Source organism: Dryas octopetala, chromosome 9, assembly GCF_963921425.1.
Source record: "Dryas octopetala chromosome 9, drDryOcto1.1, whole genome shotgun sequence".
Classification (NCBI taxonomy): domain Eukaryota; kingdom Viridiplantae; phylum Streptophyta; class Magnoliopsida; order Rosales; family Rosaceae; genus Dryas; species Dryas octopetala.
In genome coordinates this window covers 5836952-5858039 of record NC_141374.1, presented here as the reverse complement: position 1 = coordinate 5858039, position 21088 = coordinate 5836952, and the positions used below count along the sequence as shown (strand labels likewise).

The 21088-nt window shown below is 34.2% G+C and overlaps 1 protein-coding gene across 1 annotated transcript; it reads left to right on the top strand.

The window, feature by feature from the left end:
• Window positions 1-3664: 3664 nt before the first annotated feature.
• On the top strand, window positions 3665-20713 carry ATS1 (phospholipid/glycerol acyltransferase family protein). The gene is made up of 13 exons (XM_086256256.1): window positions 3665-4045; window positions 8941-9038; window positions 10625-10711; window positions 10837-10934; window positions 12403-12460; window positions 14092-14193; window positions 14300-14361; window positions 14457-14567; window positions 16801-16879; window positions 18839-18958; window positions 19034-19147; window positions 19657-19837; window positions 20284-20713. The coding sequence occupies exons 1-12, from the start codon at window positions 3733-3735 to the stop codon at window positions 19789-19791; spliced, it is 1377 nt and encodes a 458-aa protein (XP_086112382.1). The 5' UTR covers window positions 3665-3732; the 3' UTR covers window positions 19792-19837; window positions 20284-20713.
• The last annotated feature ends 375 nt before the right edge of the window (window positions 20714-21088 follow it).

Genomic DNA, 21088 nt, shown 5'->3' with positions numbered 1-21088 from the left:
ATTCTGATGCATCTACAGTTAATCTTTTTCTTGCTTTAGATTCTGCAGAAAATAAAATAGAGTACGTATTGCAACTCATCTCATAAAAAATGAGTTGCATATTTGAGTAGTACTTGAATGATTAGATTGGTGGATACTAATTTTGGTATGGTGGCTAAACCTATTGCATGACCAATGAGTTGAATATTTGAGTAGTATTTGATTTACTATATTTGGTGGATATTAATTTTGATACATTATTATTTTGCTACAGTGATGAACTTTTTGTATTGAAAAAAATCATTTCCTTTGAAGTTGAAAAAAAAAATTTATTATTTTATTTCATGTATTATTTTTTTGTTAAATTTTATTATTCAAAATGTGAAAAAAAAAGGGTTTTTTTTTTTAAAGTCCATTTTTTAAAATTTACTATTCATCTGGCCCAAACGCTACAGTGAAATACTGTAGCGGCCCACTTTTAAAAACTCGGTGCTACAGTAACAGCGCTACAGTGACGCCGTTACTGTTGTGCGCTACAGTATTTTTAAAAATTCCATTTTTTCCTTTCTTTATTATTATTTTTTTCATTTCAATGCCAAATGGTACATAACTACATAAACTATCCAAAAAAATATATATAATTTAGATATTTTTCATTTCATAAACATGTTAAATAATAACTAATATAAAATAAAAAAAATCAAGATGAGGCATTCATAATCTTTTACGTTTTAATAGTAAATATAATTGTTACTATCGAATAGTAACAATCACCTATTGCTACTGTCGGGCAGTGGCAATCAAGTATTATCATTATTTGATAGTAACAATCACTTATTGCTACTTTCTGGCAGTGACAATCCGGTATTGTTATTATTTGAAGTAACAATCACCTATTGCTACTGTCTGATAGTAACAATCACATATTGCTACTGTTTAACAGTAACAATCACCTATTGAAGATAACTAATATATCTTGTTACTGTCATACAATAACAATCACCAAAATTCAAACCATAGAAAATCACAAAATTCAGAGAGTAACAATCACCTGATTGCTAATTTATTACTATCACACAGTAACAATCACCTAATTGCTACTGTCACAGTGACAATTATTATTTATTGCCACTATCGAACAATGATTATTCTCACTGTGCTAAAAAAAACCCATAAACAATATATATATATACAAATCTTATGTATTTTTCTAACATAAACACGTAAAAAACAAAAATCTTTGTCTTCTTCTTTTTTTCTTTTTGCTGAAGCAGGCATGTACTTCTTTTTTTTTATTTTTTTTTTTATGAAGTTGTCATGTGTCTTCTTCTTTTCTTCTTTTTTTCTTTTTTGTTGAAGCTGCCGTGTGTTTTCTATTTTTTTTTTAACAATAGTCACTGCCAAAAAAATAGCCACTGTAAAAAAAATACTATTTAACAATTGTCACTATTAGGCAGGCAGTGGCAATCACATAAAAATTAGTTCAAAAATGCAAGAAACACATCAAAACCAAATCCAAAAATCACTTATTGTTACTGTTCGGCAGTAACAATGATCTATTGTTACTGCCCGACAGTGGCAATTAAGTATTGTTATTGTTTGATTGTAACAATAAATTAGAAAATATAACCTAGTACAATCCTTGTCAAAGCATAAACAACCAAAGAACAAACTAAAATAGAAATTATGGGTTTATCTAAGTCAACAAGAGGAAAATATAATTTCTCCTTATCTAAGCCAACAAGAGGAAAAAACAAAAAAAACCAGAAAAACCATGAGTTGTGCCTTAAACAATTAACTAAGGTCCAAGGGAGTTTCACTTGTTAATCCATTTTGAACTCCCACTAAGGCTTCAGCTGGAAGTACCTTGGAAATAGTTAATTGGAAACGTACATGACCTTGAAAAACAATAAAGTAATATATGCACTCCACATGAATCCATATTAGTCCACAGTCCACTATTGATTTATACAACACCAAATGAAAAATGATGCTTGCTTCCTATCTCTATCCAGGAGCTTAGTGTGAAGCCACACCATACCCAATTACAAATTCCTTCTAATTTTCCTTTCCCAAACTTTATATATAGTCATTCTCACACTTTTCTTTTCCACTTAAAACTACCTGTACTACTATTCTTCACTTTGAATTGAATTTGAATATCCACTCATCTTTGGAAAATGGCCACAGCTTCTAAAGAAGCTTCAACTTTAAATCTGATTAGGCAACACCTCCTCGCCAATGAATTCACCTCCACGGAAACCTTCATCACCACTCTCAACCTTTGCACCTCTCACATTCCCCAACAACAACAAACCCAACCCAATTCATACCCCAAAAACACTGACAATTTCAAAATCTCTAATTACTTGCTCCCATATAATGAATTCCAAGCAAATCAATTTGAATACAAACCCCATATTGCCTACTACTCATCACAATTACCACCAATTTCAAAACAATAACATTCCAATAGTACTCTAAGCCACCCAAACATTAAATATGACCCTGCAAGAATAAACAACCAAAATAAGTTCATGAGAATTCTCACTGTACCCATCAGAGCTCTGAGCAAAGCCAAGGACTTCTACAGTCGTCGTCTCGGTCCAAAAGCTTGCCAATTCCCGTCGATCAGAGCCGCCTCTGGCAGAAGCTACGGCACCAGGTGGCCAATTCTCGTCGAGCTTGCCCAAAAGCTTTAGTGTCAGGTCGTCGTCTCGGTCCAGCGACGGTACTGACGATTTCTTGAAGCTGATCAGAGTCGCCTCTGCTAGAAGCTACTGCACCAGAATGAACGTCGACGCGATTCTACAGGAGCAGATGATGAGGCGGTCGGCCACCACGTCGTTGTTGGGTTCCAAGGTGGTGGCGCTGCCCAAGTGCGGCAGTGTGGCAGTGTGGCCATGGGCTGGATTGATGAAGATGGAGAGGTAGAGGGAGAGAGACGAAGATGGAGACAAAGGAGAGAGAGGTGCGATCCCTCAGATCTGTGAGACGGAGAAAGAGAGAGAGAGACAGAAAGAGACGGAGTGAGAGACGGAAAATGAGGGAGACGGAAAAGAGGACCGGTTTAGTATAAATTGGGCCTTCTTCAAAAACCAAAAAAAGACATGGGTCTTAAAAGTAGTGAAAGCTCAAAATTGGGCTTTATAATCATTTACTTAAAAAAAAATTTATTATTTTTTTAAAAAACAAGACTAAAATAGCATTATTTAGCTAATTCTCCCTTTTAGTTTTGTGCACGACCAAACATAACATTGGATTAGATTTATCCTTCTCAATCCAACACTTTCCAATGCAATACAAGGATGAGTATTCTTTTCGATCCAATCACGCGCGCCCAAACGTGGCCTTCATATATTGACATATCCATACTACGGAGTCGTGTCCTGCATTCCAGTCATAGTGATATGCCAGGCCTCGATTTTTCTATTTGGGAATTTTTTGTTGACCTTGACCATTATCCAATTCCAACCCAAGCAAACGGCACCATACCCAATGTCGGATTCCTCAGCTAGACTGCACACTCTTCAAAACCTGCCACGTGTCCTTATACCTTCCGCTGGTGTCACTCTCTCTCCCCCCCCAATCCAAAATCACCATCACTCTTCTTCCACTATTGCCGTTGGAAAAGCACGTGACCCGAAAACAACACACTCCCCCACCCTACTCTGCTTCTATCTCTCTTCAGATCATAGCCTACGACTCTCTCTCTCTCTCTCTCTCTCTCTATCTCGCTCTCTCTTTGTGACTATGTATATCCTCTCTGCTACGCCATCCACCACAGTCTTCACGCCTAGGGTTTCGTCCACGCCTCTTTCCTCTTCTTCTTATTCTTCTTCTTCCTCGTCCTCGTCTTCTTCTACCGCGCTGTGTTTGGTCTCCGTGAGATCGAGTCCGCGAAGGAGCTCTGCTTGTCCTTGCTTGTCTTACTCCTTGAAGGTGACAGCTATGGCGGGGCTGGTAACGGACAAGGACTCGTCATCGACTTTATCGCCCATTGAGAGCGCACATAGGAGGGAGACGAACCATTCCCGCACGTTCCTCAATGCGACCTCCGAAGAAGGTGAGAGCCTCTTTGCTGTGTTTGGTTCGCGAGAAAATGCAAGAAAGAAAATTCGTATTCATGTTTTCGAATCGAAATGTTCGCTTTCTAGCCTTTCTTGATATCGAAATGAAATTGTTCATAATATTTAATTTTACTTGAACGAGGCTGTTTGCTCAATTAGTTGATTTTGTATTCCTTTCCTTTTTTTTATTATCTAAATCTTGATATTCATGAATCTTTTTACGTGTTAGTTTATCCGTATTAGTTACGTTCCCTCTTTGAGTTACTTCTCAGGAGTGTCAATGAAGAGAAAGAAGGTTAGGTTGTTTCTATATCACGTAACATTTCTGTTCTTTTGCTCCTAATAAAAAATAGTATGAACTTTCTGAAATTCTATATTTTCTTTTTAGTATAGAAGTGTTTGGAATGTTACTTGTATGTTTCATTATTTTTATTTTTATTTTGATGACGATCAGTTTGCTTGAATAAGCTGAATATGTCACATGCTAACCGAAATAATTTGTTTTCTCAGCTGTGTAATGATGAAAATTTCAATTCACTGATTTAATTTCTTTCAATTTCCTATAACATTCATTTGATGACCAAATGGAGTGTTTATGGTTAGAGTTCCACAAATTTGGAGTAAAATGTGTTTATTTTACCGCATTTAAAATCAATGTTTTTCTATTTGTGTCCTTTTTAGCTCTTAAAGTCTCCTATTCAGTAGTTTAAATAATCATTATTCTGTTGGTTAATTTAAGCCACTATAGTAACAGGAGACTATGTACCTTTGGTGCTTGATTTCTACATGGATTAAATTTACATAGGGGAGATTGAGAGTTTTCTTGAGTAGCTTTTGGAAGGGGATGGAACCCTAATCTTAAATGAGTGGAATATTCTGATAATTTGCTATCGACTTCAAGGAAATGTTGACAAAAAAGTACTAGTTGGAGTAGTCCCATGTGTGTTAAGTGATACATGTAGTGGATGGGGACCCAGATTTACTTGTTGGGGATGTATTTGTTGTACATTATATACACCATCTTTATGTACATTCTATTTGTGTTAATGATCTCTTCACATTAGATACCCCATCTTTATGTGGAATACTATCAGGCGGTGCTCTGTAATTGTATCACACCATGCGCTAAGGCCTGATACTGTATGAAGGTTGGTCTATAGAATGTCCTTGTATGAGACTCGTTCATGTGGAGGTAGATGTTTTTGTCAAACAATTAGAAAGGACAAGCTAGAAAATAAGGAGAAGGATAGCATCCTATGGAAGGTTTTTTGAGGCATATATTGTTATTATTAGGGTTCTAAATAATTTCTTAGAAAAATATACGGTTCTAAATAATGATTTGTGTGAAGATATATACGTATAAAGTATATTTTGATTTTAGGTTATTAAGGAAAAATAATTTGTTTAGAAAGGAGTCAAAGTCATTAATAAATTGTCGAATTATAGAAAGCCACCAACCCAGAGTATTCAAAGAAAAAAAACAAAGAATGAGTGACCTCTTGGAAAGTCCTCGTGTTGCACCCCTATCTTTTTGTTCTCCAAAAAAGAACAAAAAGAAAGAAAAGAAAGAATGAATGAATGAAGAACAGTGAAATCATGAGAAGTTTATGGAACCTATTTAAAAATCTTAAAAATTTCACATTTTGAATACTTTATTTCTATATACAAAGTTGTCCAAAATATTGAATTTTAATCAGACATGAGCTGTCACCTTCACCATCCAAAATGTTAATAATTGCTTCTTTGATGGTTATTGTTTCATAGTTGACCTGATTCTTGACTACCTTTCCTGTATTTGTTTTCATATATATTGTCCAACTCATACTCATAGTTGCAATCGTTTGCGTGAGGATGTCAGATTTTTTTGACAAGTTATCATGATAAGATCTACTTATTCATTGGCTACTTGCATTTTAAGTCTGTGCTCGATACCAATCAATGTGCCCTATATGACTCAGAAATCTTTTGTGATAAATGAAATGGATGCACTAACCATCTAAAATATACAATAATTGAATAATTGTGCAAGTAGATGTGATACTACACATCGATGCTTCAGATGGTTGGCTTGTTCATACATGGGCATGTGGCTCATATAGATACAATTTTTTGGGCAGTACATATTATTCACTTTGCAAAGCGTCTACTGAAAATTAAGAGCGGTTTCTGGATGTTCTAGGAGGGATTCCAGGGGATGGGTTTTCGCTCAAACACCTGTCCAACGATTCTATCCCTAGTGCATTCCTTTGTCGTATTTGTACCCATGATAAAATTCATCTGTTTATCCCTCCACCATGGGCCCATTTGAAAAAGAAATGAAATGAAAGGTTTCTATTAGAAAAAACATAGAGTAAAAAGGAAATGCATCTGCAAATGGTGGTTCATCACATCCTACCTTTTCTTTACAAGTTATAATCTTCAATGTAGCGATGCATTTATACACATATATACATATATGTAACTTTTTTCTTTGGAAGTTGAAATTTAGACATTAAGAAAATCATATTTGACTGTAAACACAAAAATTCCGTTCTCTACACTGACATGCTATGAAATTACATATTATGTGACTTAAGATAATATTAATTTGGAATCAAACTCCCTAAGCCAAATTCTGATCTCTTAATCTATTCAAACTTCATGTTTTGCAAACATGAAAGTCATTGAGCTATGATAACATTATATTTTCTAGGATGTGGACATGGGTTGGGGATTTTTGAGCATATCATGCGGAAATAACAAAGGATTACCCATATAATCCATTGCACGTATAGCCCACCCAAATTCTTTCAAAGTACTACCCTATATGGATTCTGGGCTGCCCTATGGGCTTCAGTTTCTTCGGAGTTTAGAGACATTTCTTTTTCTATCATTATGTACATCATTATGATGGTTTATGTTCTGTTTCTGTTCTGTTTAGTTGTTCTTTACTGTAAGTTTTTTTAGCTTCTGCAATAGTGGATAGCTTGTCCACTATGATGTACGTTCTGTTTTTTTTATTAATAAAAGTATGTTTCTTGTAAAAAAAAAAAAAAAACTCCTACCCTATCTGACTTGGTGGTACTAAAGCCTTGGTGGGTGTTGCTGGCATTGTGGAACAATAACATAGTTCTAATTGATCTTGCACTGAGTTTTAATTCCTTAGTGTTGAGGTGTAAACTTGCCAAGCAACCTCTCTGCTTTGAATGCTTAGAAAATTTTAATTTTCCCCTTGTTGTTCAATCTGTTCAGTATAATAATTTTGTCCTTTCAGGGACATCCGATAAAATTGGAAAAATACAGACAAAGAAAAAAGAACATTTTGACAATTTTTACTAGAAATATGCAATGCAATTATATGCATTCTTGTGTTTGTTTACACACACACTGCTTTTATCTGTGGAGTTCTCTTGATTTTAAGATGAAACAGTAGTTGGAATTACCTAGGAAAGTTTTGCTTTTCTTTTCTTTATTTTGTATATGTGTGCATATATATATATACATATTTTCCAATACAAGTTCAGTTTTTTAACAAATAAAATCAAAATTAGTGTACTAATGATGCCATATATTTTTGGCTGACCTGGCCGTCAACCAGGATGCTTTCATAGTTAAACAAATAGTCCAATTTTAAAAAGTTTTACAATTTTGTTTCCTTTAATCTGTAACGTCCGAGTAGTTTTCTTTCAGGTTGATGTGGTATTTTCAGGATTTAGGATTATGATAGTCAAAAGTTGAGCTTCTTGCTTCCAAAAATTGGACCAAGGCTTTGTAGTATATGCAAGCTTCAAATCTTGTTGAAACTCATAAGTATTTGATTGAGTTGCATATCTTTGTTGGGTATGGAGGCCTGGGCATCATAACTGGATAGTGCTTTAAATCCTCCCTACGAGACTGTCCACCAGCCTATGATTTTCCATGACAATGCACTATCACTATGCCTATGGCTCTAACAGTTTGTTTTTCTTTTTATATTTTCCCCATGTCCCTCATTACTTTTACTACCTACTCTTTCATAAACATAATACCTGATGTCATAGATGTCATTGCTGATGCTGGTATGTAATTATCATGCCACTTGTCTACTTATTTAAGTTCCTTAAAGATTATGTGCTCACAAATTTTGTGCAACTTGCAAGTATTTAAACTGCATTGATATTTTTGTCTTCCTATTTTGGACGTTAATTATATTCTGTTTTTGAGTTTTGACATTATTATTTGTGACATTTTTAAATTAAGTTTTGGTTCAATTTTGTTGTAGTGAATTCTGTTTAAAAATTGTAAAAAAGAAAGAAAGAAAGAAAGCTGGTCTAAGAAAAACTGTTGTGAACTTTCATTGATGCTCTTTTAAACCCTTTTTCTCTTTTGAACTTTTTTTTAGAACTCTCACTGTGATGTGCAAATTTGGCAAAAAAAGAACAGAAAAAATAAAATTGATGTCTGCTAGAAATTACATTTAACCTAGACATCCAGACTAATTAGCTTTAACACAATCATTACTAGTGAAACACCATAATGCCTAGTAATCTTGATCAAGCTAGTGGGCAGCTTTAATTATATTGATTTTTCCTTCTTCTTTATCAGTTCTTCTTTCACTTGCTTGTTTGCATGTATGATTATAGTTGAATAATCCATCTCAAAATATATCTATTTTTTGCTTTAGAGTTCCATTGAATGGAAAATTATTTCATTAAAAAACAGCTACTATGAGACACTTTAAGATACTTATGAGTTCAACCTTCGTTAACAACAGCTTTGTTAATGAAAAATGCTTGTTTTATTTATTTATTTTTTTTAAAATAAGCATTCTCCTGCATGAAGCAGTTTTTCTTTGAATTATTAATGTTATTATTATTTTTTTTTTTTTTGGGAATGCTAGTTTTCTTGATTTATTTGAAATGGTCATCTGCAGAGCTTCTGTCTACAATCAGGAAGGAAACAGAAGCTGGAAGGCTTCCCTCAACTATTGCTTCAGGAATGGAAGAATTATATCAGAATTATAAAAATGCTGTAAACTTTTATTCTTATACTCATGCTCTACTTTATGTAGTTAAATTTGTTTCTGAAATTTTATTTTTTGAATTTATTTGATGTGCATAGATGCTTTGGCTCAACTTTCTTCTGTAAGAATTCTTATAAAAGATGTGTGTATCTGTAAAATTATTTTCTTTGTTGATGACTTTAGTTTTTACTATTCGGTTGGAGCTATTAGCGTATGACATTATATATTAAACTCACACACTTTAGAACTTCCAAATGAAAATGAAGAGTATCTTTCACTTCACTTGCTAAAGATATTTGCTGGTGGAGTAGGAATTTCAATATATTTGAAGTGGACATTTTATGGTTTCAAAATATACTAGAATGAGTGAAATTTAATAGCAAACTAAACATTTTTACTAGAATTATTAATACCAATAGAAAGAGTTGGACTTGGACCCAATCTCTACTTACTACCACTTAAAGTGACCATGGGACTTACATTTGAATCTGTGGAACTTAGAGAATAATCAACATTCAAATCATGGGGGCTGAAAAGAAAAATTGTGATTGATTTTCTAAAGGAAGTTTGAATCCTTCAGTCTAGACGTCCTGCTTAGAAGATCATATAAGCTACTAAGTGACCATTGTTTTGGATCTAAACCTTCTGTCATGGTTATTTAATTCACGAGCTTCTATACATTGTAAACTTTCTAAAGTTTGGAAAAGTTATCTTTGTTATGTTTCACTAGTTAACTCATCCTAGGATTTTTATATCACCTTCTTGAAGCTAGATGCCTGAAGATTTAAGACTTTCGTGGAGATGGAGTTGACTTTATATATAAATGTATATCACACCCATAGTTCGCCATCCTCTTTGGAGAATATTGGCATATATAATTGCTACTTGTAGAAATGTCTCAGTTATTGGTTCTATGGCTGCATTACTAGTTCAAACTTAGCTTTGTTAACAGCCAGTCTTTTCTAATTTCAAATAATTATAGCAAAAAGCAAGAGCAGCTCATCATTTCTTATGAATTTAATCACAGATCTTGAAACATCTGGGTATTTGGGATAATTGGAAGACTGTCTGATAAATTCTGGATATATTTTCCTCTGTAGCTTAGAAAAAAATTGATGGTTTTACTTCATCGAGTACTGAATGTAGCTAGATTAATGTGTTCCTAGTATGCATGCATGCTCTCACCGATATTACCTAAAGGTAATTTCTTTATAATTTGGGACCTGAGTGTATGGAGTACTGGAGAATATGCAAATGATTGTAGGATTCTTTATGGACCCTTAATGTGAAAATGATGAGATTTTTTGTTTCATTTAGGGCAGTGTTGCTATATGTGTGTAATATATATTAATCTAATAAGGTCCTTAAATGAGGACTTGGTTTCAATCACTAGATCAACTATCAATGGCTTAGATACATTAGATGCATCGCAGCTGCTATAATTGATCTAAGGGCTGAGAGATAAGTCCTCATTTGAGAATCTCTCTCTCTCTCTCTCTCTCTCTCTCTCTCTCTCCCTCCCCTTTATATATATCTGTCTATATATATATATATTCTTTTTCTGTTTTCTTAATCACGTGTTATCATGATTTAGATTCTTCAAAGTGGAAATCCCAAGGCTGATGAGATTGTGCTGTCAAATATGAGTGCCGCACTGGATCGTGTATTCTTGGATATAGAGGTAACATTGGTCTTGTTGTATGTTATCGTACAGCTGTCATAGTTTCTGAAGTATATGCAACACAAGTATCGGAAACCAAATTATCAATTTTTTTTCTTGTACATGATGTAACAGTATTTTTTCAGGACCCATTTGTCTTCTCACCATATCACAAAGCAATACGAGAACCTTTTGACTACTACATGTTTGGCCAAAATTATATTCGTCCTTTAGTTGATTTTAGGTGAGTTGACAGCTCCTATACTTTTTCCCATCATCATCAGTTACCTATGGCACATTTTATTTCTTTTGCAATAAACTTCTTGACACTTTATAGTTGACCGTAAATTGTGTCTATAAACACATTTGTATACATAAATTGTTTTCGCTAAAATGAATGTACATACTATGCATTGTTTCATCAAGTTTTAAAACTGATGTGGTCATGGGTTATTGGTCCATCCATCGTGCCATCATCAGGTCATTCATCACAACATTGTAATTATTTTAGTTATTTAACTTGGAGTTGTTTAATATATAAAAATTGTACTGAAACGTTTTGAGTATTCTTTCAATGGTTTCCTATGACCCTTTAATTGTTCTCATACAAAAATGTAAAGATTAGTGTGACTGATGACCCTTTGAAGTTCTTTATTGTATTGACACGGCTAGAATCATGAATGATTCATCATTCCTCTTGTCCAACTAGCAGTTGGATGGGTCAAATATAACTCTGAATTGGTTTGAAAAGTTATTCAGATCTGATGTAAGACTACTGGTTTTGTCTCTGGGTTACAAAACATTGTGGCAAAAGAATTGGGTTGATTACAGGATCACCCCCTGAGGCTTATTGTTTTGGGTTTCTTTGTGCAAAATTTAGATATATTTCCTTTTTCTTTCATTGAAATTGGGGATCTGTAGTTGGTGATTATTGTTTGGATTATGTTTGCTGTGAGAGTTTTATGTGCTATGATGAACAGAATAATTTTGTAGCTGTTAAGAGTAGACTAGAGAGTGTATGGATTTTGAGCTGTACAGAAAGTGTAGAGTGTTTTTCTTTTTTGCTCTGTTTTGAAGGTGGACTTATTGCACATTGCTGGGTTGTATCTTTGACCTTTTTGATGTGTTTAATAGAGTAAATGTTTCTATCCAAGTAAAAAAAAAAAAACCAATGATTTGTGGGTCAGTTGTATTTTTATTTTGGGTTTTGAAAACTACTCTAATTGTATGGGAACTACACGTATTTGTAAAGACAAACATATACTACGATTTCTGTATAATAAATATAAGAAAATGGAAACATAAATTAAAATTACTATAATGGAATTCAATTATGTGAAAAATAATTTCCAAACATTGGTTATCAAATAATATTCAGTTGAAAAAATAGAGAGTTCAGCAGTCACATTTTATATGTCCTGTTTCTTGTTTTCTCATATTTCACTTAATGTGTCTGAGTTCTATTTCAGTTGAAACTATTTTATTATCTAAAGAATTCTTCCTATATTGAAACAATTATGTAAAGAATTCTATTCATATGAAGGTAGTTTCGAGTTTTTTGTTTTTTGCTCCAGTTACGAGGCAAAAGCAGAAGGGGGGGGGGGGGGGGGGGGATTCGAACTATGTCAATATAATGTCATTTGCCACATTTTTATTTTTATTTTTTCTGACAGGATTGTTTTGTCTTATTGATGCCCTAAATTTTGATGCAGAAATTCATATGTTGGCAATATCTCTGTTTTCTATGAAATGGAAGAGAAGCTTCGACAGGTGCCTAATCTGAGTATTCAGCTTTTTCTTTTGAGGTTATGTGGTTGCTGCTAAACTTTGTTGAATTGTGAAAAGCTATATCTCTCTAGCTAAGTTACACTTCACTTCCTCCTTTTGGTTTCTAAAAATTTATATAGTGGCCATAAGATGTGTTTGGATCCATGTATTGCAGTTCAAGCTTAGGTTGGTATGTGTGTATGTTATGGTATTCTGGATAACAACGTCATAGAGAGGACACGATTAGTATAAATAGTCTTGAACAGCTTTCTGAACCGAGCCAACCTGAACATTTCCATTTGTTAAATTGATTTGGTTCTACGGGTGAATTCCTTTCTTGGGCTTTGAAAATGATAACTATTCTTGATCAGTTCGGCACTGGATTAAGGCTGTATTACCAAAGCAAATTGATGTGTGTACAATGGGATATAATTTTGTTCGGGTGCTAGATATCTCAATTATAGTTGACCATTAGTTATCCCAAGATTTTGATGGTAAGATCCTGATGCTTCTGTGGTATGAAACATACAGATTCCATCTTATCTTGATTTGTTTTGATATTCTGGGTCGCTAGAAGTCTGGAGAATGTAATGAGAGACTTCCTATGGCCTAGTGTTGGGGAGGGAGGAAAATGAAATTAATTATCTGGGACACAATTTCTCAACCAAAGGAGAGATGGTTCGGAATAGGTCATTTGGTTTCAAAATAAAGCCCTATTGGGCAGTGGTTATGGAGATTTCCTTTGAAAAGAGATTCTTTACATTGTCCTGTGATTAGGAGTAACTATAGAAGCCATGAAATGGCTGGGATGCAAATGTAGCTGTGAGAGGGTCGAGACGAAGCCCGTGGAGAGACATTTCTCAAGGTATGGTTGCTTCCTAGGGTGCAGCAATTTGGTGATGTGGAATGGAGAAACATTCAGATTTTGGGGGGATGTTTGGGTGGGGGAGGATGCATTTCGAGTTCAGTTACCCAGCTTTTACAATCTGTCAACCATTATGGCATAATAATGGCTTGCATGGTAGAGGAGATCAAATTTCCATTGAGTTGGAATCTGGGATTCAGAAGAAATCTAAATGATTTAGAGGTGGATGAGTTGATTCAATTATTTCTTTAGATAGTGATTTCATTATTTTTGTATAATCTGTCAATCATGTTTATTTTCAATGTACCGTTGCTGCAAATTTGTGGTCCAATCTGTTCAGGGAAGCTGGTTAATAGACAAATTTTCAAAGATTATAGAGGGCAGTGGAGTTGTGGGATGGAGTGATGTTTTGGTCATCTGTTTGGGCCTCTGTTTCTGATGTCTTTAGGGTATTTATTTTTCTGCCATTTTGTTAAACTGGTAGGCTGTGATCAATTAGATTTTATTTCTTCTTTAGTTTTGAGGCTGAGCTGATTTCATTTTGTTTTGGTTTGATACGTGCTATAGAAATGGATAATCCATTGCTTGTATAGTTTGATTTTGTAATTATTTAAAGTTTCTTTTTTTTTAATAAAAATAAAATAAAACAATGAAACACCTTGTCTTGTGGTCAGTAAGGAGATAAATAATTGAAAAATATTAGTTGGTCTTTCATAAAGACACTTAGTGGTGACTCATGCAATGCAATGCTTTTGGATTATGTGTGCAGGGTCACAACATTTTTTTGATATCAAACCACCAAACTGAAGCAGATCCAGCTGTAATTTCCTTGTTGCTTGAAACAACAAACCCGCATCTTTCTGAGAACATGGTGAATTGATATGTTCTCTCTTCATTCTATGTATACAATGACCACATATGCTATATTGTGCACTTATAAATGCTTGCATAACCAAATTGTAGACTTTGTACTGCAGACCTACATAGCAGGAGATAGGGTTGTGACAGATCCTCTTTGCAAGCCCTTCAGCATGGGGAGGTGCTCTTAAAGTTCTTAGATATGTTTTATGATTAGTTTGCACCTCAATGCTTCTTTAAGTTAACTGCTGACATTTTATTTTTTCATTTGTACAGGAATCTCATATGTGTCTACTCGAAAAAGCATATGAATGATGTTCCTGAGCTTGCTGAAATGAAAAGAAAAGCAAACACGCGAAGTTTGAAGGAAATGGCTTTGCTTTTGAGGTACATCTACTGTTTATTTGTGTATGCCTGACCAAAGTTGGCTTGTTCTGATTGTTGCTCATCATGGGCAATACTACCATGTCAGTGTTTTGCATATAAACTTTTTTTCCCCCAGCCAATCAACCTTAGCTCTTATAAATTTACTTTTACATTTCCTTCTGTCCTCTTTACTACTGTTTCTTCTCGTCTTTCTGAAACCTAGAAAGCATAAAACATGTTTGAATCTAACTTATTTGTTTAAAGTGTATTTAATCATTGTGGAAAAATCCCTTGTAAAAGAATGATGTTTATCTATCATGTTTCATACTAAAATGCAGAGCAACTGAAGGAACTGCTTCCCCCGTTTCTCCATTCATCCTTTTGGTGTTTAATGCACAACTAGCTCTGGTTTTTTATATTAGGAAATTTGAAAATGGAAGAAATATCTTTCTATCAGAGGTGGATAGTATTAAAAGTTAGAAGAAAAAAAATCATTTTGGTTGTGCTAGACAGGGAGTGTGAAGGCTCAACACTGAAAAGAAATTCTGAAAGGCCTAAGTCACCTGTAAGTCTCCTCTGTTGGTGAAATTTCCCAAACAGAAGGTGATTTCTGTAATTTCAGTCACTGGTAAGGGAATGATGAACACTTAAAAGGATGAAAAGATATGATATTTTCATCAAAATTTTAGTTTTTGGAAGCCACCAGTGTCGATAGGGGGTGGAAAGGTATCACCAACCTCTTGACAATATGTCACCGAGATATCGATGAATTTTAGCATTAGTGTGAATTGTCAAGATAGTTTCAAAAGTGCTGCACATTATTCCATGTTAGTTTGATGGGCTAAATGAACACTCCTTAATAAAAGAATTTGATAGTAGGAATACTAGCTATGGACAGTTAAGTAATTTGAAATAAAATGTTGTTGTGTGCTGCTGTTAAAAAAATAAATAAATAAATTTTCCCATTGGAATGCTTATACTCAATCATACTAATTGGAATTAGGAAGTTTTTGCACATTGGAATTTAAATTTCAAGAACATATATGTGCCAGTGGTACACACTATTCATCTTACGTGTTGTATATTTTATCGAGAGAATTATAACAATGGTCCTCAAACTTTACCTCGAGTATCACTTTGGTCCACGAACTTGTTTTCTGAATTATTTAGTCCACGAACTTTCATCTATGTATCACTTTAGTCCATACCGTCAATTTCATCTATATTTTTTCGTCAATTTTAGTCACATATATCACGCTGGGGAAAGAAAGAGGGGATGAGTTACCATTTTGAGCTTTCAAAAGTTGCTCACATGCTTGACATGTGACTAAAATTGACGGAAAAAGTGGATGGAATTGATGGAATGGATTTAAGTGATACACGGGTGAAAGTTCGATGCCTATAGAATTCAAAAAACAAATTCGTAGACCAAAGTGATACTAGGGATAAAGTTCTAGGACCATTCTTGTCATTTCCTCTATTTTATCATGGAGATACTACTTTATGGACTTTATATGTTTATTTGATGCAGTACGTATTGATTTAGTATTTCCTAAAGTTCCATTCAAAAAATTATATCTTTACAATTTAACCGTGGTTTCTGTAAATTTTACTGAGATTTCTATTGATGTAGATATTTCCATAAATATGAACGACCTATATTTCAACTGATACTGACATTATCATTAAATCATAGTATTAGTAGACTGTGGTTATGGTGGTAGGGATTTGGGAGTAGGGTGCAACAGTGCAAGTAATCATAGAAAAAAATGTCAGTCTGGCCTTCCAGTCTTGCTTTATGTTGGCAACTTTTTGGAGTTGTCTGTGATCAATATGTAGACTACGAGTTAATAAGAATGCGGATAAAGAATATCCTTGATAGCTGAGGTTGTGGATTAGGAGACTAAGCTGTTTGCTCTTACTATGTATTTGTGGCAAAATTAAGTGTGAAAGAGAATGACCAGAAATAAAAGAGTTGCCTTGTAAAATGTTTTTCGGGGGTTAATAGGATAATGGATTTACTGCTGGCCAATGATAAACTAGATAGGTAATCATAGTTTTGTTGAATGCCTTATATACATATGTTTCTTCTGGTATTATGATTTGCTGGAACATCATGCATTTTCCTTTCTTTAAAAAAATAAAATACTTAAAGACTCCTTTAATGTTATCAAATCTTTCTGCCTTTTTTTTTTTTTTTTTTTTTTCATATTTTTATAAATGCAGCCTTCTAACTGGACATGTTTGGGTGTAGAGGTGGGTCACAAGTTGTATGGATTGCACCAAGTGGTGGAAGGGACCGGCCAGATCCTGTAACAGAAGAATGGTTCCCAGTAAGCTCTCTCAACTTTATCATGTATGAGAAGTTGAAAAAATAAATATTTATTCATGTTCATCATTGATATATATATATATATATTATTTTGTTACGTGCTCTTTTGTTAAAAGTTTTGATTTGGATCAGAGATTCACTGTTCCCAATATGATTTTTATCTTGTAATTGTCTTGTATAATGTTGTAACATAAGGTCTCAAATTTGTGTCTATATGTTGTAATTGTAAACTATGGATTCAGCTGAGTAAATATTATGGTGTAGGTGTAAAATTTGTAGAAGTAATTTGCCTATCAGAGTTTTTTGGTTCAATATGGATAGAGAAATGTCTCAACATTTCTAGAGAAAAGAACAAATAGATTGAGGATGGTTTTGGGACTACAACCCACATTGATTCTGAAATAAATTATTTAAGGAAACATTTACTAATTGATGTCAACTTAACTTTGTTATATTTGCATTGAGAATTTGGGTTTCATAAAAATGAAGAGGGGCTACAGTTTTGAGTTCATGTTGGCATTTACTGTTCCTATAGCTATAAGCCTATAACCAACAATGTACCAGTATAGAGAAGCATTCATTTATCTTGTTAAGGATGTGGAGTTGGTGCTATATTAAGTTTTCTACTTTAGCTGCAATGAGTTGGTTATTTGCTTTGGCATTGAATGTGGCATATGTTGAAATCTGGTATATATTTGATAAAACTGCAATGACACTCTAAATATAGGAACTGTATGAGAGGATCTGTACTGAGGAAAATAGTTGGCTATGGCAGCTTTACAAATATAAATATTTGGTAAAACTAAAGAAACTCGTTAACTGGTCATAGATATGTTTTATGATCAATGGTTTATCCTATTGAGATTGTTACTTGGATTCTATGACCTGTGTGGATTACAAGATTGATTTACACAATTGGCAAGGGTGGTGCTTTGTTGTTGATTTTGGATTTACTTTGTCATTTTGTTTTTGTAAGTTTTTTGTCTTCACTGAATTTGTTATAGTATCATAGGATGTTTGTTGTAGTGTGAAAGCGTCGTATAATGCTTTAAGGCTTTAATCAATTTTTCTGTGGTGGATGAGGCTGTGCAAGAATTGTGCTTATGTATTTGGAAGGGGGAAAGGTGGTGTCAGGGTCAAAATTCAGCATGGCTTCGAAAGATCAACTTTACTAGTTGCAGGAAATTGAAATATGCGACATGATTTTTCTGAGTTAGATTCAAGGTTAAATTGTAGGGGAAAAAAAATCAAGGATGTTGTAAAAACCACTGTTATGATAGGAATGACTAGAAAAGACAATTAAAAATCAGTGTACTTAAGAAATATTGGGAGAGACACCAATTAATGGTAAAGATAAGAAATACCAAGGTTTGGTGGTATGGACATATATGACATAGAAATAGGACACTAGATACAGGCTATAATGAGAGGACTAGTTAAAGTAGATGGTAAAGATCAAGAGGCATTTTATAAAAAAAATTAAGATCAAAAGGCAAACCAAGATTAACATGGTATGACATAATATGAAAATATTTAAAAAAGGGTTCTTATAGGAGATTTGACTTATAATAGAAAAAGACTGGTAAGAAACCATGTGGCCAACTTTGCATGAATATAGGGAGGCAAGCTTTTCTAAGAAGGCAGCAATATAAAGGCGGATTGTGCCTTAAAAATATTAAATAAATAGATACCAAGGAAAATTGAAGAGAACAAGAGGAGCCTCAAACTTAGATTATCATAATCTTTTCCAGACTGAGATTTCATTGATCCTGTTTTCATGGTAGTCTGTGCCACTGCCACTTTTTCTGGTTCATAAAAATTCATTATACATACATAGCATACACACACACACACACACACACACACACCCACACATGCAACACTCGTATGCATACACATGCTTATGTATAAGTGTTGTCTTCATGATGCAATTAACTTCATACTGATATAAGTTGGTCAGGCACCTTTTGATGCTTCTGCACTGGACAATCTAAGAAGGCTTGCAGAACATTCTGCTGCTCCAGGGCATATATATCCCTTAGCATTATTGTGTCACAACATCATGCCTCCTCCACCCCAGGTTCGTCGTCTCTGATTTGGTCTTTCCGTAATGCTAATTTTCCACTCTTGTGACACTGACACAATGCTTTACCAGGTAGAAAAAGAAATTGGAGAGAAGAGAATGATCTCCTTTCATGGTGTTGGATTGTCAGTGGCACCAGAAATCTTCTTCTCTGATATTGCTGCTTCCTGTGAAAATCCTGATGAGGTTGGTTCTGATCTTCTACTCTCCTGGTTGATGTGCATGGTTCCTGTTATTTGCTTTTACATTATGTTGCAAGGAGTGCTCTCATTTAATTTTTGCCTTATCTGATTAGAATTGCATTTAAAATCATGTCCTCATACCATTTACAGAACTTCTGAACAGTGTGGATGAATTGCTCCCCAGTCCCCACTACTATTTTGGTCATTCAGTTAACGAATATAATCTTCTTCTTAGTAGTTCTACAATTGCCTTATATAATGACTGGTGCACGCTGGAATAGATTGGTGATATGTATCCTCAAGAAGTAGTTTTACATAGGGCTGTAAATCTTAAATATCTATGTATATGTGTGTGTACATATATATACAGATAGATATAACTTCAGAGTGGAACTAGTTCTCTTAAATGCCAATATTGACAGACCCGAAGTTTGAAGAAGGCATGCCATGCCCATTGATTTATAATTGGTTCATGAACCTTGTCTAGTATTCATTTCTGTTTCTCTCTTTCAGGCTAGGGAGGTGTACACACAAGCTCTATATAATTTTGTTACTGAACAGTACGATGTGCTGAAATCTGCTATACATGGCAAACAAGGACTAAAGGCTTCTACTCCAAATGTTTCTTTATCACAACCATGGAATTAGTCTATCTTTAAGTGCATTTTCCTTATGACTTTGCTTTTTTCATCAGGTACTTTCTTAGGTCCTAATTTTTAATCTAAACTAGAATACATGCTGTTGCTTTTTGTTGAATCCATTAAGTAAAGATTGTTAAAATTTTTGAGTACCTGAAAACTGTCATGGATCACTAAAGAAGCATGCTGAAAACTTGAATGCGATGAAATATATTTACTTCTTTCCAATTTGCTATGATACGTTGCCTGGTTTTGAAGTGTGAATTGTTGATACGCAGCATGTATTATAGCATTAAAGGGTGTCGTGTGCTTAGAATGCATTCCTATGTTAACTAAAGTGCTTTTATTACAATCTGAAAATAATATACTTGTGCACATGAGGTGGCAGTTAAATTTATTTGTGTTTGTGTATTTAAAAAAAAAAAAAAAAAAAGAGAAGAACCTATGTTTATTGATGCTCATTTTCTGTTGTATGTTAACTAGATTTGCTTGAACTTTGCAGACTAAGACTTTACCATAATTTTGCTGCTGACTAAAAGTCTGCTGCTCCTTCAAGACAAGTATGCACTGTGCCAAGAAGATGTAATTCTCTGTTGCCACTGATGATTAATGCATGTTCACTGTCTATTAGATGGATTCTTTTGTGCATATGTTTAGGCAAGAGCTGAATGAATTAACCTCCAAAATTGGAGCTTGTGTCGATCCGGAGGGTTCTGTTTTAGGTGTATACTGTACAAATGGAGCCAGTTGATGTCAAGCAATTCATGTAAATTGACTTAATTTCCAATTTCGCAATAGTTCTTTCTCTTTTCACCAGAGATGTATTAAATTTACAAGAGACACCTATATACCTTGAGAAGCTTGGTGATTGCCATAGAAGCAATTGTGCTCCTACTCACTAAGTAAAAAATCTTCACATTATAATCATTGGATTAGCGCCAAATGTGTCTATTTATTGTTATTGTGCATACTGACAAGTTTATTTGCAAATTTTGGGTTTCTACCATGTACAACGTAAAGGGGGGAGTGGACCCCCCTAATTCCTTAACTCCTTTGAACGATGGAACAGATTACCAGATTTACTATTGGTTCTTACTGAAAAGGTGACAGATTTTACACACAGAACAAGTAAATGAATTCAACTAGAACCAAATCTCCCATCTACAGTTTCAACCCTAGCTCAAACTTGTTGCTTGACTTCCCATGTTTAGATGATGGAATAAATGCTTGGTGTGCAATGAGGACATTGTCTTGTCTGTTCGGGGGTGCTAAGGCACATTGACGGCGTTACTGTTATATTGAATAAT

Coding starts and splice junctions, on each gene's coding strand:
- ATS1 (XM_086256256.1), top strand. CDS start 3,733: ATGTATATCCTCTCTGCTACGCCATCCACCACAGTCTTCACGCCTAGG. Junction 14,362..14,456: donor AAGCCCTTCAGCATGGGGAG/GTGCTCTTAAAG, acceptor TCATTTGTACAG/GAATCTCATATGTGTCTACT. Junction 14,568..16,800: donor GAAATGGCTTTGCTTTTGAG/GTACATCTACTG, acceptor GTTTGGGTGTAG/AGGTGGGTCACAAGTTGTAT.